Genomic DNA, 18012 nt, shown 5'->3' on the forward strand with positions numbered 1-18012 from the left:
CCCAGTTTAAAAACACCTTATTTGGGGGATCCGAACCAGGCCCACCCACACTAATGGTTGGCACAACAAACCAAGTTAACACTCCTAAGCAAATGTTTGTTGTCTGAATTTATCATTATGTAATATACCATGTATTAAATAGTTAAACAGATGTCTCTTGAGAAATCCAATAAAAATTTTCTTAGAAAAGAGCTCTCTTTTTGTTTTGTTTTAGTAGAGAGTTTACGGCGCTCGCAACTGCATAAGGTCATATGAGTGCCAGAAGATTAGAGGTGTTACAAGAGAGTAGCAAACATAAAAAAGAAGAAGGGGAGATAAGGACGATAGATGTTTGATAGGAAAGAAGAAGCAGACCACACTAGAGCACCCGCCAACCACCCGCCGAGCTCTCTTTTAAAAAGAAATCCAACTGAGTACAGTTTAGTGGAGATGATGCTTTTACCAACAGAAACATCACAATCATCAATCATCACCATGAATGGGAAGCACACATTATTGATTAGGCATAAAAATGATTTATTCGATAGGAGTTCACTGTGGACACAAAAACTGTACAAATGTATTTACAATTGGAGTACATAAAGTATCAAAATAAGTTGTGGGAAAATTTGGTCCCTTCATGGATAAATGACAGCAACATACAAAATACAGGAATGTCCCAAGTTTATGCAGCTTGCTGACAGCAACATACAAAATACAGGAATGTCCGAAGTTTATGCAGCTTGCTGTTTGTCATAACATATGTAACAAATTTCCATATATCAAAAAAAAAGAAAAAAAAAAAAGGTGAGTCAGTGCGGCTGAACCTAACTTCCCCATCATTAAACTCCATGGAAAAGGAGCTGACAAGAAAACCAGCCATATTTATTGCTTAATGTTGCTTGAGAAGGTGGAAAATAATAAAAAAGAATGAGTACCATTTTAAAAACTAGATGACACCTTGATATAAGAATAAAATCAAAATTTTTTTTTTTTAAATAAAGAGACTGCCCCCCCAAAAAATGAGAGGGAGATTGATTGTTGTTATCCACTCAGAAGCTCGAGGGTGTTTGCTTTTCAGCCCCTGAGCATTCATCATGATTATTATTCTAGTTTCTAGTTGTGGCACTATATTGAACCTATAAAAATGAATAATCCTCGTTAAAAAATTGGCCAGAACTAGCATAATTTCTCTTTTATTTATATTGCATAATAAATAAATGTCACATTTCTTCTTAGTCATTTCAGCAGCTACCCTTTTGTTCCTCTCTTGTACATATTTTCTGTTTAATGATAGTATTTCACAATGTTTAATCACTTAAATTGAACAGAAAACATATGTGAGGCAGCGTGGTGGAATCAGGCTCTCGTCAAAATAATGAAATTGAAGGAAACAGCAGTTTTCTCCCTGCTTAGCAATTTTTATCACATTTTTGTTTTTTGGCTCAACACCTTTAACGTCCATGTACAAACACATTCCTTTGAGGATTTCACCGAAAACGTTGATTAAAGGCACAAAAATATAAATTTACAGTTTCCATGGACTCTCCAGCTTTGGAATTTACCAAGCTTTGGCAGCCATTTTCTCGCTAATTTTACCTCTTAAACCAGGTGACCCCTATCTGCTTCAATCCAAAATATCTCCACTTCTATTGAAGATGGAAGGGTAATTTTTTCATTGAAAGCAAGACGAATGAGCAAGCTTTAAAATGATACCAATAACTCAATATGCTGAAAAATTGACGAGAGCCTGATTCCATCACGCTGCCTCACATATACATGCTCAGAAAAGAAAGAAAAACAAAAGGTGAGAAAGGTAAAAAGTTTTCTCACCAAGTCTTTATGGCAGGAGCAACAAACAGCAAACATTTTTTTCTCCTTAAAGTATTCAATATAGATTGCGACTGCTGAGATACTCATTTTGTACATAACATCTTTGGAATTCCTCTTCTTACACTCGTCATCAATCATTCTCAATGGACATTTCTCTCCCGCTCATAATCAAGTACAGTCAGTGAGCTCAGGCTCTTGCGCAATTTCAGTACAAAAACAAAAAAAGAACAAGAAAAAATATGTTTATTCACAATGCTTATGATCAAGTTTGCCTACATATTTTACAGAGACGGATCGAGTACACTGAACAAATCACTTTGCAGTAGGCAATGAAAGAATGAGGAATCAAAAAATGATCAGCCATATATGCATTCAGTACTCGCAACTTAACATGAGAAAATGAGAAGGGATGAGGGGCAGGAAGGATGAAAAAAGGAGATGATGGCGCTGAAAATAATTACACACTCTGATTTCTAAGGCATATTTACTTGTCTAGAAACTACCAATTAGGACATGAAAGCATATATTTTTATATACAAGATATGTAAAATGGTTCACTCTCAACGTTGAAACCTGAGCTCTTCGAGAATTGTTCACCGTTTTTGGGCGAAATGACCGAATGTATAAGAAGGAATACTTTTTTAATGTTAAAAAAAAAAAGAAATTTATTTGGAATTGACAGAACTTGGTGCAATAAATTTGGCACTGGAAAAACAATACACTATTCCTCTACTGTGTCTAAGTTATGATATGAACGATTAATACAAAAAAATGTCCACATACCAAAAAACTAAATAACTAAATAGGGTTGACTACGAACAGACAGGAACTCTTTAATTTTGAAAGTTGGTCTTTTGAACACCAAAACAATGCACGATGAAGAGAAAAATACTCTGTACGAAGGCTGAACATAAATGACATCTTGAACACCAAAAATAACAGGTGAAGGACACAAAATACTCTGTGTGTAATTCAAACATACTTGCAATGACCATTGTTCTCTCTTGAGTACTGTTTTCATAAAACTGCTGTCATTATGTCTAATAATAATACATTTCACAAAGAGTATTTTCACTCACTAATTCTTAAGATGACTGTTTACTATTGTAGAGTCTAAAACTAAGTCGCTGTCAAACTGACCGGTTCTTGAACTGTATGTCCAACATGAACTTTTGCAACTGGTATAACTAGCTCATTTCACTGAGGTTATATGTGTAAAAGAAGATTTGCTGGCTCTGAAATAATTTCAGCAAGTCTTAAGTAGGCTACTGCATCCTCCATCAGCAGATTGTGGATTTAATCTCAGGTAGAAAAAAGGCTAACAGATGGCTCTAATACACTGGAGCTTGTCGTAGAAAAACAATAATTAATACCCTTTCCACCAGGTGAACTAATAAAATCCTACATCAGCTAAAGTTGATATATGCTCTGCTTTCATGAGTCTTCGTAGGTCTTATATTAATTTTGTCAGCAGCATGTATACAGCAGTCTAAGGCAAGCAAATCTTCTCTACAGTGAAAGAGTAAAGGGCGTAATATGCTGTGACCAACTCTTGAGGGCCCAACATAAATCAATTCTACTGGGGTCAGATTCTTGACCGTGGCAATGTGATGATACACACTGAAGTGCTGCGATGCATTCTATTTACCCAAGAATGAAAAGCCCACTTTTAGACAATAGTACATTTAATTAAGCTGCCTAGCTTTGCATCGAGGGACAACAAGTCATATGGAGAACAACATCATCACATAGAAAGTTTAAAAAATTAAACCTGGTCAGTGGCAATCATTCACTCAATCATCCATATTCCATGCTAGTATAATCATCGTTAATTCTTTGACAGGGTTAAACCGGATTAATCATCTCTAAATAAAAGTCTATCATCAGGGAGTTTGCATTTCATTTCTTACTACTATAAAAAAAAAAAATTAATCCAAGTTTTACTCTTCAGCTCAGCTAACTGAAATCTCAGGAGCATAAAAATATTCAATAAATCTGACTTCAAAAGTTTGTTATATTATGCCACGGGCAAATATGGCAGAAGTTGTAATATTAAATATGTTAATTTATATATACTCCTTGTTGTAAAAAAAATGGTTTCAGCTGTAGTTATGATATCAATTCTTGGGACATTGCCGAATGCCTAAGGTGACAGCCTTGGAGAGAAGGCTTGCATTCAAACATTGGAGTAGCGAAAAATTCAACTATATCATGGAACAGTGGCACATAGAATTTCAACATTTCATCATAAAGAAAGAGAAAGATATTCTATGGAATGCAATGAGTAGAGGATACAATAAACCTTGGCAGTATGTACTTTGGTCTGGATCAATAGAGTAGAACATACTGATACAAACGCCGTGAATCTTCAAACAATTTTCCTTGAATATACTACAGCAACATACTACCACGGTACAAAAGTGAAAACAAGTTCAGATCTAGAGAAAAAAAGTCATGCCACAATTTTATGGAAGTCCCCTGTCACACTCTCTGTAAAACCGAAAAAGGTTAGGAACGATTTCCAGATGCAAGTGTAGTAACTGTAGTGAAACAGCAAGTGAAACCTCCAGTAACAGAGTTATGGTACAAAACAAATGGTGAAGGGCACTTAGAATTACAGTAGACCACAATCTGCCAAAGGCAGAAAGGATGGAACAATGGAATGTTTTAGCGACATCACAAAGACATTACAACAGGATGATGCAGTTTTACGATGGAATGAGAGACAAGAAAGAAAAAAGAATAGAATATTCCAGATTGAGCATTGAGTCAGAATAGTGAAAGGATAGACTAAAATGATAAGACTTCTAAGAACTGGTGGTTGTAGAAAGGATAGAATGCTTTGAGAAATGCAACAAACAAATGAAAGGAGGGACTACCTAGCTCGAAGTAACAACCTCTGAACAATAAAGACAGATAACAGGAACAAAGCAATGCTGGCTCCAGCTTGTGCGATATTCGCTGCGTTGAAGTAGGGGCAGTACGGGCACTGGTAGGAGCCGCACACAAAACAAATATTCATCAGAAACAGATTCCGCGTCGTGTACATTGTAGTGTTGTGCATGCCTGAAATTGAAAGGAAGTCAAAATGGGGTCAACAGCTATTGCCAGACAAAGTAAAGATATGATGGTCTTCTATACATTGTAGTGTTGTGCATGCCTGAAATTGAAAGGAAGTTAAAATGGGGTCAACAGCTATTGTCAAACAAAGTAAAGATATGATGGTCTTCTAAAGGAAAAAAAAACTTTAATTCACTTCATTCTCATCCTCAGTGATAAATAGTAACAAAGTAGCGTTTAGCATGTCAGCATATTAATTTACATAATTACCTTCACAGTAAAATCACTGTACGGTACTACAGAGCTGTTTAAAAAAAAAAAAGAAATTGAAGGAGACCCTGCAGTGGGAGGTAGGCCTATCAAGGGAGACGAGAAAGGGGAAATGGAGAACCTGTACTGTTGTTGTCAGTGGCGTATAGAGCCCGACTAGATCAAAAGAGACATTTAAAAGGTTGAGCACAAGTTAACCTATCAAGTGACAGCACTGAGAGAATATGTGGCAGGAAAGAGAAGAAAACAAAAGTGGACCCCTTTTAATATGTCAAGCATAAGTGTATGGTAGGCCATGTAACCCAGCACAACATAGCTATCTATGGGAAGGGGTGTGGGGAAACAGTCAATCAAAAGTTGCAGATAAGGCATTGAGCTATTTTGCCAATAAGCCTTCAAAAGGCAGACAGATTCTTATAATTTGGACAGTGCGCAATGGAAGTTTCAAAATGTTTACTATAAGAAAATACTTATTTGAACGCAACTAAAACCGTGTCAATGAAACGGTTCAGAGCTGAAATTTTTGGGTAACACATCGAAAGACCAAGTCAACTGAAAATATTAACAAAAATGTCATATTCATCAAGAAAAAATAAAAAACAGAAAAAAACAAGAGCTAAGGTTTACCTGGTTCATAGTAGTCATACACTCTCACTCTGTGCTGTATGGTAGCATTGGCAACAGGATACCATCTGTCCGCTCGGAAGTACACACAAGTCTTACTTTCATCCAACTGGGGAAGACAAAAGTTTGCTTACTAACTTGTTCACCTTAGACCCTTGAGCAATTAATGAATGAAACAACAGCAAAAGGTCTCATATCCTCCATAAAACTAATAATCTAAAGTAAATTTGTGAGGCAGCGTGGTGGAATCAGGCTCTCGTCAAAATAATCAAAGTGAAGAAACTGCATTTTTCTGCTGGTTTGTGAATGTTTATCAAATTTTTGTTTTTTGGCTCAACACCTTTCATACCCATGAAAGAACTCATTTATGTGTGGATTTTCTGAAAAACCGTGATTAAAGGTACAAAAAATGTAAATTTTTAGTTACCATGCACTCTTTAGCTAAGGAAATAACTAATCTTTGGCGGCCATTTTCTCACTAATTTTACCTCTGAAAATAGGTGAACCCCACCTCCTTCTTTCGCAAATATCCCAACTTGTATTCAAGATATATGGATATTTTTTTCATCCATTTAAAGACAAGTAAACAAGCTTTAAGATGATACCAATAACTCTACATGCCCAAAAATTGACGAGAGCCTGATTCCACCACGCTGCCTCACATTCTGTTGTTGTTATGAATGTCTTAAGCCTCTATTGATCCAATTTCTACCATGCAGAGACTGGCTGCTTCCACCCTGTCAGTCAGGGCTAACCCAGGCTGTGCAGAACACAAGCTAACAGAAAGATGAAGATACTCAATAAAACATTGGTACCTCTGGTGAATCAAATTCACATTTGCACGCAATGCGAAAAGCCTATACCACAGATTCCTATCTACAATACCTAAAGATACTAATTATTTTCATTAAAATAGTAGAACAATAACTTCAACCTCCCAGAACCTAGTGATAAATCGTAATAAATAAGTAGATCTAATCAGACTTCTTACACAACATTATATATAAGAAATGTGAAAATAATACAGCTAATTTCCATTTGCAAAATCCTACACCAGATCGCGACCTCAGTGCTTTCTTGTCCTATCTCCATTTTTAATAACAGTGAAAACGGTTCATAACAAAGATTGAGCTTAAGAAGTCACATTGTCACTGCTTTAAAAAATGGAGATACGACAAGAAAGCACTGAGGTCGTGACATGTTTTTAAAAAAAGCATACTCACGTAGTCAAAATAGAAGACAACCTTCCGCCCATAAAACTCCGCTCTCCTCAGATTGGGCACCAGTCCAGACTGGACGTAGTCTCGCAGAGTGTCGTTCATCACAATATAACCTGTAGGGATGTCCACCTCCAGCACTGCAAGGCCAGAGGTCAAGCTCTTCTCGGTAAATAGCCAGCTGAGGAGATACATTGGAGGAAAAAAACCGAGTTACAGCAACAGCGAAACATGTCTACATGCAAGACTTGAAGAACGCAAGATGGCACAAAAAAGCACAGAATGTTTCTCCTTTCCCTGCCCCAAACACAACTCACATTTTCCGGCTGACAAAGGCCAAATCAGAAACATGTACCATCATCAAAAAATGATCAGTGATATTCAACAGACACTTACAAAATAGCAGAACTGAAACCACAATAATCCAAGTATACCTGATTGCAGAAGATAAGATAAGATAAGATAAGATACATCTTTATTGTCCAGATCCTGGCACATTGGTTTGGTGTTCAACCACGTGTACACACATACACACGCACACACACACACACACGTACACACACATGCACACACAAGTAGGCTTACAACCACATGCATAATATAAATGAGCAGCAATATAAACAATAATAATCGTAAGCTAGATACACCCTCAAGATAGGCCTACTTTCTAAAAAGCAGGCAGCAGCTTATTAAAAGGGCTGGAACGACGGTACATCTGTTGCGATACTGATCAGGAAATCGAAATAGGTGGAAAAGTAAAGGAAATGCAGTTTTACTTGAGTTGTTGGTAGGTTTCCAAATCCCAACGCACCTGACACAGTTAGTCATCTCCATGATAGAGTCATTCCTTCCACTGAAGTACTGCTCCTCCACGATGAGATCAAAGAACTTGATGGGATCCTTGAAGGGGTCATTGTCCACACGCTGCGGCAGTTTCAGCAGGAAGGGGTACTCCACATTAAAGGTGGTTGTCAACTGTTTCAGAGAACAGAGGAACAAAACACAAATAGTCAATGAGTGAAATAAAGAAAAATGAAATCGTCTTCATCTAGATCTATTGGCATACAGACATAGTGAAAAGTTGGAACAAATATAGAACCTGAACAAATCGCTGCCACTTGCTTTTGAATAAACACAAATAATATTATTCAAAGGACAAGGGTGGAGAAGAAAAAAGGATGAGGAACCATTTCATACTAGCTCTTGTTCTTACCTTCTTGTAACAATCAAGGATACGACATTTAATGACTACAAAATTCATTTACTATAAAACCATTATCTTTACTTTACTTTTCCGATCCAGCGGCCATTTGGGTTCTAGCCCTTCGGTCTGTCGATATGGCAAAGAATTGACAGGTTTTAATCAGCTGTGCTTTGTTGCTGTATAGAGTGTTTCTGATGTCTGGGGAGGCAGGTAGGTAGGTGCTACGCAGGTCACAAAGTGCTGGGCAGTTAAAGAGGTGGTGTGGTACTGTTTCATCCTGGCAGTCGCACAACGGGCAGTCGCACAACGGGCAGTCGGGTGGGGTATCCTTGCGGATCCTATTAAGGTAGGAGTTTAGTGGTATGTGTTGTGTTCGCAGGCGAAATATCATGACTTGTTCTCTTCTACTCAGGGAATTTATTGCATCTTTAGAGTTGGGGGCAGTCATGTGTGCAAATACAGCTCTTCCAGTTTTGCCCATTGCCCATCCATTGAGCCACTGTTCCCTGGTGTTGCATTTGATGATGTTCTTGGCTGTCTGTTGTGATACTGGGTTGTGTGGTTGTGTTTGTGTTGCTCCCTTCTTGGCAAGGGTGTCTGCTCTAAAACCATTATCCTAACAGTCAATTAGATTTTGATTTTGTGCCTAGCAGAAAAGGCACAAGAGGCAGACAGAAACCTTAGAGAGACAGTGCAGAAGTATATTGTACAAGTGGCATCCTCCATTCTTCTAGGTGTGTATGAGAGCACTCGCATATATGCACACAGCACTCACAGTGGACATACATCGTTGGCAAACTGGAAGAGTAGGGGAGTGTGCCTTTTCCAAGTTAGCCAACAATTCCTTAATGAAAGTCCTCTTTTTATGATATAATACAGTGGAATCCTGTTTTAACGAGAGGGAGGGGACCGGAGCAAAATGTCCGTTATAGCAAGATTCTCACTATAAGGGATCCAGTAATAAATTCAAGGGAAACTGTAAAGTAGGCCTAATCTGTGAGTTTGGTGTTCTGATTATTTCCTTTTGCTATCTCCCCTGATGACGATTTTGTTTCAACATGACCTCTAGGTCCTACTTGATCAAAAATCGAATCAGGTTTATTTCTCTAGCGCTAGATCTAGCAATGTGGACGGACAGCTCGGCGTTGGCGATCAGAAAGGAAGGGCTCTGGGCTAACTCGCCCGCTGTGTTTTCCCCCACCCCACCACACCCTGTGGTGCATTCCGTCTGCTTGCACACATCACACATTCGCTCCATCCATCACATTGCTGTGACCTCTCCATCCCCGCATCGGAGAAGTGAGAGGCATGGTAGGCCTTGATAATCTAAACTAGGCTTATGCTGGCATATCACACGATGTGTTCTGCTTGTCTGCGTATGCTACACCCTCCCTACTCAGTCGCTCCGGCCTTCATTGTTGACGCACATGGGCTCTCCCATTCTTTGTTTCGCAAGATCACCAACAAGTTTCTCAACTGGCGAGGTTTTCAGTTATGTATAATTGGCCTATGCACTGTGCACAGCAGCAGCAATATTTCGCTATAACCGACTCGCATGTTTGTCTGATAGCGCTATAGCAGTATTTTATTTACAAAGGTAAAGAGGAGAAAAAAACGGGGTTTTAGAATAGTGTCTTTATAACAGACTTCTCGTTGTTTCAGGACTCGTTATAAGTGGACTCCACTGTATTAAGTACTGTTACCTGAAACACAGATCTTCCTGTCCCCTGTGACACTGGGACGGTGAAGCCGAACACTTTGTTAGATGGTAGCTGTATGCAGAGAAAAAACACAGGAACATAAAAGTAAATCTTTTAAAGAATAAAGTACATCCATTTAGTACAGACTGAATCTTGTCAATACTTAACGAGCAAAAAACTCTCACAGAGTTCAAATTTAATTGGACCTGCCATGGTGATAGATATCACATAACATTCAAAAAGCAAAACTTTTACCCAATCAGATTAATAGAAGCCAATATCACATTTTGAAATTTAGAGCAACCAAGAAATGTTCCTATAATTTGCTGGGAGTAAGTGTTCATCTAATTTCTACCATTACAATTCTTTCTGACGTGCCATGAAATTGAAAGAAAGCTAACATTCATTTCGAGCAGAGAGAGTTGGAAAACCAAACAAAAACAGAGAACACACCCCTAAAAAGAATTTGCACAACCACAGAGGTAAAAAATGCAAAAATCCCCAACCTGAAAGGAATCAAGTAATAGTGCTACACAACAACAATGCTTACAGAATAAGAATGAGCTTAGGACAATAAATAAAGATCATCTCAAATTTTTGCATTAATGCAGTGCATGCTTTAAAAAAGGATAAAATCCATACCTTTAACACTAAGACGCTTAATTTTTCAACAATCCTTCAAACAATACATGTATTTTTTAATGATTTTTTAGTTGTAACACTTTCAATTACAACAATGTAACAACAAAATCTAAAACAGTGTCTTACATTGGCTTTAAACAGTTTGACATAATCCAGTTTCTTCAGAGTCATGGTCTTTGACCACGACGGAGAGGAAGTGGCCTCCACTGTGGTGACAACGTCAAAGACATTCCGGTGAGCGTCCACTTGAGTGAACATAAACAGCGCCTCCATGGCCAGGATGGTGTCCTGCAATTTAAAAAAGAAATAAATAAAATGTGGTGAACTCTTCAGAAGGGAAACCTTATTTGCATTCTCCTATAGCTTTCACCCAATAGACGACCCTTCTGAGAATTTTTTGTATGAAAGAGTTTTTAGTATAGCTATAAAATATTCAAATGTGTGGTATGGCAGTAGAACTTAATGCAACTGAAAAATTGCCTGCATAAGTAAGAATACATAAAGAACACAAGTGTGAACAATTACCCAATGAGAAGTGACACAGAAAAAAACCCCTCCCCTCTAAAACCAAAAGCAAAAGATACAAACCTAACGTTCCCTCAAGATTTACACCTGAGAAAGTAATATGATTTAGTTTCTTTGCTATTCATAAACGGTTTTCACTAACTTGATAAAAGATGAGAAGGTCGAAGTCAACCCGTTTTTCCATAACTTCAAAGGTTGCAAAAAATCTTCAAAACTTTTACAATATAACAAATTTAGTAATATTGTGCGATATAAAAAAAAAACTGCCTCCTCTCTCGCTATTTTTTTCCCTTTATAAATACAAACACTTACCTGAGTGGAGGTAAAGCCTCCAATACTGTTCCTCATGGTATTCAACCAGCTCATCATCATTTCTCTCTCATATTTCTCTGGTTGATTAGTGCTAATGTGAGCCATAAGAGCATAGGCAGTCGACTGCACAGCATATGCGTCGTTCATCAACTCTTGCCTTGGTAGCAAATAGCGCACATTGTTCAAGAAGTCAGACGGATTTTCATACACAGTGTGATCCGCGAAATACACAAAGTCAGCTGAAAGAAGAAGACGCGATGAACAAAAGCATTAGTGTCATGAAAAGACTAATTTGCCTCAATCTTAGAAATGGCAATACCTCATATCTCTTATCATTGCGATTTCATACCTTAAGAGGCAGGATCAATCAACAAATTCTCCTCTCTGACAATTGTTTATGAATAGAGTTGTCATGGAAGAAGCTATGATAATAAGTATAATCAGGGCCCTCTCTCACATACCAATCCACTTGAGTGTTTCAAAAAGAGTCAAAGAAAATGAAAAGATGTATTTCATTTATGATATCATAGTGTTCATTGGCCACTCTAGGCAAGCCTGCATCCAGTACCACATGACAAGCCTTAACCTGGAACCCACAAGAGAAGAGGAAAAGACAAAGGCCAGAGAACACACGACGTTGTGATCTGGATGCATGAGCAGAGAGAAACAAAGATAGCTGGAGATACTTTCCTGAGGCTGTCATGACTGGAGAGAGATTTAGTTTAGTTTTAGTACAGGTTTAACGGTCCTCGTAACTGCATAAAGTCATATGAGCGCCAGAAGATTAGAGGTGTTACAAGAGAGTAACAAACATAAAAAAGAAGAAGGGGAGATAAAGACGATGGATGTTTGATAGGAAAGAAGAAGCAAACCACACCAGAGCACCCGCCTACCACCCACTGGAGAGAGATTGTTGATGGCCTGCCCTCCACTGGCTGGACAACCAACAATGTGGACCAATAACATCAATGCATGGATTGGCCTAAGTATGACAGAGCATACAGCGAAAGCTAGTGACCGTAAGCATTAGTGGGACATAGAACGTCAACCTCCCAGACAGAGATGACACCTCTAGACTCCACAAGATGCCAAAGACAAAAGAAAAAACAAACAAAACAAAAGAAAAAAAACTCCCTTAGCACTCATACTTCAACAGACAAACAAATGCAGAGCATTGTGGGTGGTTGGCGGGTGCCCTAGTGTGGTCTGCTCCTCCTTTCCTGTCAAACATCTATCGTCCTTATCTCCCCTTCTTCTTTTTTATGTTTGTTACTCTCTTGTAACACCTCTAATCTTTTGGCGCTCATATGACCTTATGCAGTTGCGAGCACCGTAAAACCTCTACTAAAACAAACAAACAAACAGAATACTTACAGTCATTCCTCTTGAGTTTCCACAAATCAAAGAAAGGCTGCCGATTTTGGCTCAGACTAAGGGCGTATGTTGCTATGGCTTTGTGGAAAACTTCTTTAATGTCATTGAAATTGGATGACAAGTAGCTCACAGCTCTCCTCCGCGCTGAGTCAACACAAGCTGCTGCATCCTGCAATCAACACAAGAGTTGGAGAAGTGATTTTGATTTCAGAGAGAGAGAGAGAGAGAGAGAGAGAGAGAGAGAGAGAGAGAGAGAGAGAGAGAGAGAGAGAGAGAGAGAGTTTTAATTCCCAACTAATACTAATACATTCTAAGCTAATACCACGAGTAACACTGATGAGACACTATAGAATCATAAAACAATTTTTTACACTGTCCATTCACATAAAAACCTTGACTAAAAGTCTAAAAGTTAAGGTACTTTTGTATTAATCTTACAAAAGTGCAAGGACCAGGCATAACATTCAAGCTGCAGTCTACACAAAAATAAGGTCATGAAAAAATGCAATTATTGTATACCTGAACAACTTAACTGTAAAGCTTGTTTTCCTACAAATGGACAGTGAAGTTTATTTTAAAGTGAAAGGAAGAGCCACATTGCAACTGAAGCCTTGCAAGTCTACAACATGACAATAAATTCCATGACATGAATTCAGACAGAGCACCAATGGGATAACTTGGCAACCAGAGAAAGCAATCATGTCATATGATACAATGAAAATGATACAAACCTCTGAAACCTCCGTTTCGAACAAAGCGATGAGGATATAAGACGTAAGCGGTATTGGGTGAGACCGCAGTTTGTCGTTCTTTATGTAAGACGCAGACGCCTGAGAACAATAAAGAGGACAGATCAATGCAATTATAATTTGACTTAAATTTACTTCCTCTCTTCTAGAATTGCTCTTGGATTATTCTTCATTCATGGCATTATTAAAAAACCCAAAATAACAGCAACAAAAAACATGGCTCCTTTCTCGATACCCTAAGTAAATTGGGTCTTTTTTTAACAGTTATTGCCCCCTCAACACAAACATAATAATCAATGATATTTCATTCTCATCACTAACACAAAATCTCACCATTTTTCGATCATATGTGACATCATTCTCCTCTGGGTCAAATGCTCCAGTTTCATTTTGCCTTGAACAGATGTAGATAAGTATTTTGTTGATCAACTCTCGAGGAATGAACAAATCTCGTTCCCATTCTCCGTAGTTGGCATTGTAGAGAGTCTTTACCACAAAGGCTGTCAACCTGCAAGATAAAATGGCATGACTATAAATGTCTTAAAAAAAGGACAAGTTTCAGTGTAAAACACATCATCACAATAACAAGCACATTCTGGAAAAAATTTGTGTGGCATCATTGTGAAATCAGGCACTCGTCAAATAAGGAAATCGAAGGAACCAGCAATGTCTTTTGCTTCGATGTCATCTCCAGCTCATCGCCAGTGATTATGTTACTTTGAGACACAATCTGTAAATGAAAAGGTAATTTTCTAGTCAGGAATTTTCGGCTTACAGCTCATATTTCACAATACTGGCCCTGCAATGATAAAGAAAAGTTAGATGTTTTGGAAGTCACCAAACTTTGGTTGCCATTTTCTCACCATTTCTACCGCTAAAAACAGGCGACCCCTCTTCCTTTAATCCCAAATATCTAAACTACTATTCAAGATAGATGGGTATTTTTCCATCAAAAGCAAGACAAATGAACGAGCTTTTAGATTATATCTGCATCTCCATATGCCCCCAAACTGACAAGCACCTGATGCCACCAAGTTGTGACCCATTTGTCTGTGCCCAAAAATGGAAGCACCCAAACGCAATTCAGGGATATTTTGCTTAGCGTAGAGAGATACATCTTTATTGTCCAGATCCTGGCACATTGGTTTGGTATTCCACCACGAGTACACACACACACACACACACAAACACACACACAGACACACACACACACACACGTGCACACACATGCACACAGATACCAATGAAAGTATAACAATGTCTTGCAACAGGAGCACAAAGATGGGGATGACCACAAAGCTTTAAACGCTGATGATAATAATGAAATTGGGATGTTCTGTAGCATTATTTGACACAAAATGGTAGCGAATCTTACTTTTGAGCAACTTAACCTACCACAGACTAGGTCTTGAATCATCTCGGAACATCTTGAAGGAGCCCTCAGTGTGATTCATGTATCCCAGAATACGCTGGAAGGCTGTGAAAAAATGAAGTCAAGATCAAATTAGAACGCAGAGAGAATTTAGCAATACTTTCAGTGACCAGAGTATTTCACCAACAAACATTTCAGGCCTTTAAAATTAACAATAAAAAACTCATAACATTAACAGTAAAACAGGCCGTCAATGAGCCACATATTCAGTTCTACTCAACACAGAGAGCAAAAAAGCCATACCTGGTAAGCCTAAAAAATCTTGAGACAACTGGAAATAAATTTACACATCATGACACACAAAAATATACCCATACTATAAAATATTAAGAGAAACCTGAAAAAAAAACTATCACATTTCTAAATCAAGTGTAAATTATTTCAGCTTTTATTTAACTGTCAAGACCAACATGAATCAACTGACCAACATTCATCTCTGCTAATGACCGTTTGAGTTGATCATTGGAAAGCTGCTGGGATGCTTTCATAAACTTGAGAGTCAACAGGTTGTAGGCAAAGTTGAATGTGATCATCTCTCCACCACCATAAGGACGGTACAGCACATTCTCCGCATTCAAATAGTCCTGAAAGAAGCCAGGTGTGACCACATCCCCTGAAAATAACATAACAATGACTCTAGTAAAATGACATAACGATAATAATAATAAAAATAACAATAATAATATACATAAGTATCATCAAAATAAGGGAAACCATTCACGATGTACTCAAACTCTGAACCCAATTCAAGTTCTTAGCCCCACAAAGCACACAACAAAAAGATGATGCTCACATATGACAGAAATTCCTTGTGGCCATTAGCACATACTCAGACGGAGAGTACAACTTTTGCGGCTCAATGTGACAACGGGGAATTTTCATTTAGTGAAAGCATCTATATCCACAAGGAAAACGAAAGAAGGGAAGACTAAAGATGACATGGAGGCGAGCGGTACAAGTTGAAATGGGAAAAGCGGGGACATCATGGAAACTGATAGAAAAGGAAGCACAGGACAGGCTTCGCTGGAGTAATGTTGTTGATGGCCTGTGCTCCACTGGGAGTTAAAAAGGGCATGAGAGAGAAAGAGATCTATATCTGCCCATTCAGATTGATCTTTCAACAGCCATTAACTGGTTTCAAGCTGGGAGAAATCTTGCAAAAAGTGAAAAAAAACCCACAATTATCAACAAACAGTATTGATAGGAGCTACAAGAGCTGTGATGTGCTCTGAAAATGTGTAAAGCAAAAAAGATTTTTCTTAAAAAAGAAAACCATATTGATACGAAGCAGTCACGTTTTCTATGACAGACAATTTCCACATGACGCTTACATAACAACTCTTTAAAAAGAGGGCCGTAAAAATATACGTTGTAAAGTGTCGTAAAAATATACCCTGTAAAGTGTCGTAAAAATATACCTTGTAAAGCACATAGCGCCTACTGTTGAGTGGCAATAAGCTATATAAACGCTATTTATAATAATTAATGAGGTGTACATTTTTTCCCCTCAGTTTCAAGTCCACTCAATGGACCAAGTATTCCAAAATAGACAAGACATACTCTTTTGTTTATGTAAGTGTTTTATAGCGCTCACAACTGCGTAAGGTAATTTGGGCGCGCAGGACACATTAAATATTTTCAGTTGGTAGGAAATTTTGAATTTAGCCGGTGTGGCAGCTGAAGCCTACTCATATCGATTTTCGACCTCCAAGGGATCTATAATGTGCGCAACTTGCATACGAGAACTCTGAGATTTTTCGCCCTCATCCAACAAGGCTAGGTGTTAGATCTTACCTACCATAAGATCAGGGGTGTGGCTGAAGGACAGCAGTAAGAAGAAACATACTCAGACACAAGAAAAGATGTAAAACTTATTAAAAACAAATTTGAGCAGTTAGCAAAAGGAGACCTGCATTAGTGGTGTAACGTGAAGGTTCTTGGGATTCATGTAAAATATGTAACATTGATTCCAATGTGAGGAAGAAGCTTATCTAATTTTTCTGTCTCTGCTAAGATTTATCTCACACATGCAAGGAATCAAAGAACCCATTTTTTATCTAAATTGTGTAGATGGTGTGTGTGTGTGTGTATATATGCGTGTGTGTGTGTGTGTGTGTGTGTGTGCATGTATGTATGAGCATGTGTGTGTGTTTATGTATGAGTATGTGAGTGTGAAGTGAGTGTGTGTGTGTAAAAAAATTTACAATTAATCTTTTTTCTTTTTGACTCACCAAAGAGAGAGGTGGTAGCCACTGGGCTCTGTGGCACATACAAGTTGTATCGCACTTCAGGCTTTCTGAACTGTTCAGGCACAACCACATCGAACTGAGGCATTTGGATGGAGGCATAGCGAATCAGATCAACCAGATACGGTGTATGATAGTAGTTCACCACTCCGTCAGGCTGGGAAAAGATACAAGAAGGTCAATTTTATTATAACTAAAGGGAAACTCCTGAAAAGAAGGGTTTTTAAAAAGTAATCATTTTCATTAAAGCAGTATCAACAAGATATGGTGTATGATAGTAGTTCACCACTCCGTCACACTGTTAAAAGATAAAAGGTCAATTTTGTTATAAATAAAGAGAAACTTCTGAAAAGAAGGGTTTTACAAAAGTTATCATTTTAAGTAAAGCAGGCAATAAAACAAAAAACACACACATAAAATGTCTTTTGCAGTCCTTTTCTCATGTGGAATGGTTGCCGCATACATGAAGGGGCTGAAGCAGGTCATCTCTTTCACACTTGGATGGAACATTGAGGTCATTTACTTGATTCACTCATCTGCACCTCACAGATATGAATAATAAATAATAATAAATAACATTTGTATAGCGCATATCCCCGCTCAACAGCAGGCTCTATGCGCTTTACACTATATTATTACCCCAGCAGACCATAGAACACTCCGAAACATTCTCAGCTTCCCGGGAAGCATACAGTGCAAGCTGCGGATTTCACGCGCTCAAACACTATCAAACTGACAAGATCTTTCTCTGTCTATAGCTGGGTACCCATTTCCACCTGGGTGAAGAGAAGAAAATTTGTGCAAAGTGCCTTTCCCAAGGACACAACGTCGGGCCCCTGACAGGA

The 18012-nt window shown here is 38.2% G+C and overlaps 1 protein-coding gene across 2 annotated transcripts in view; it reads right to left on the reverse strand.

The window, feature by feature from the left end:
* Positions 1 to 1863: 1863 nt before the first annotated feature.
* The window catches only part of LOC101856436 (alpha-1-inhibitor 3), a 50443-nt gene continuing 34294 nt past the window's right edge, over positions 1864 to 18012 (reverse strand). The window contains exons 25-37 of one of the 2 annotated variants that reach the window (XM_013083996.2): positions 17153 to 17324; positions 15346 to 15534; positions 14885 to 14966; positions 13823 to 13997; positions 13472 to 13570; positions 12741 to 12909; positions 11367 to 11605; positions 10656 to 10817; positions 9891 to 9959; positions 7795 to 7958; positions 6990 to 7164; positions 5770 to 5875; positions 1864 to 4878 (exon numbers count right to left, since the gene is read on the reverse strand). In XM_013083996.2, coding sequence (XP_012939450.1) covers positions 4688 to 4878; positions 5770 to 5875; positions 6990 to 7164; positions 7795 to 7958; positions 9891 to 9959; positions 10656 to 10817; positions 11367 to 11605; positions 12741 to 12909; positions 13472 to 13570; positions 13823 to 13997; positions 14885 to 14966; positions 15346 to 15534; positions 17153 to 17324 — 1992 coding nt within the window. In that variant the 3' untranslated portion in view covers positions 1864 to 4687. The remainder of the gene's footprint in view (positions 4879 to 5769; positions 5876 to 6989; positions 7165 to 7794; positions 7959 to 9890; positions 9960 to 10655; positions 10818 to 11366; positions 11606 to 12740; positions 12910 to 13471; positions 13571 to 13822; positions 13998 to 14884; positions 14967 to 15345; positions 15535 to 17152; positions 17325 to 18012) is intronic. The other variant, XM_005100982.3, reaches the window with a different exon arrangement.

The sequence above is a fragment of the Aplysia californica genome, unplaced genomic scaffold (assembly GCF_000002075.1).
Source record: "Aplysia californica isolate F4 #8 unplaced genomic scaffold, AplCal3.0 scaffold00267, whole genome shotgun sequence".
NCBI classification, from domain to species: Eukaryota; Metazoa; Mollusca; class Gastropoda; order Aplysiida; family Aplysiidae; genus Aplysia; species Aplysia californica.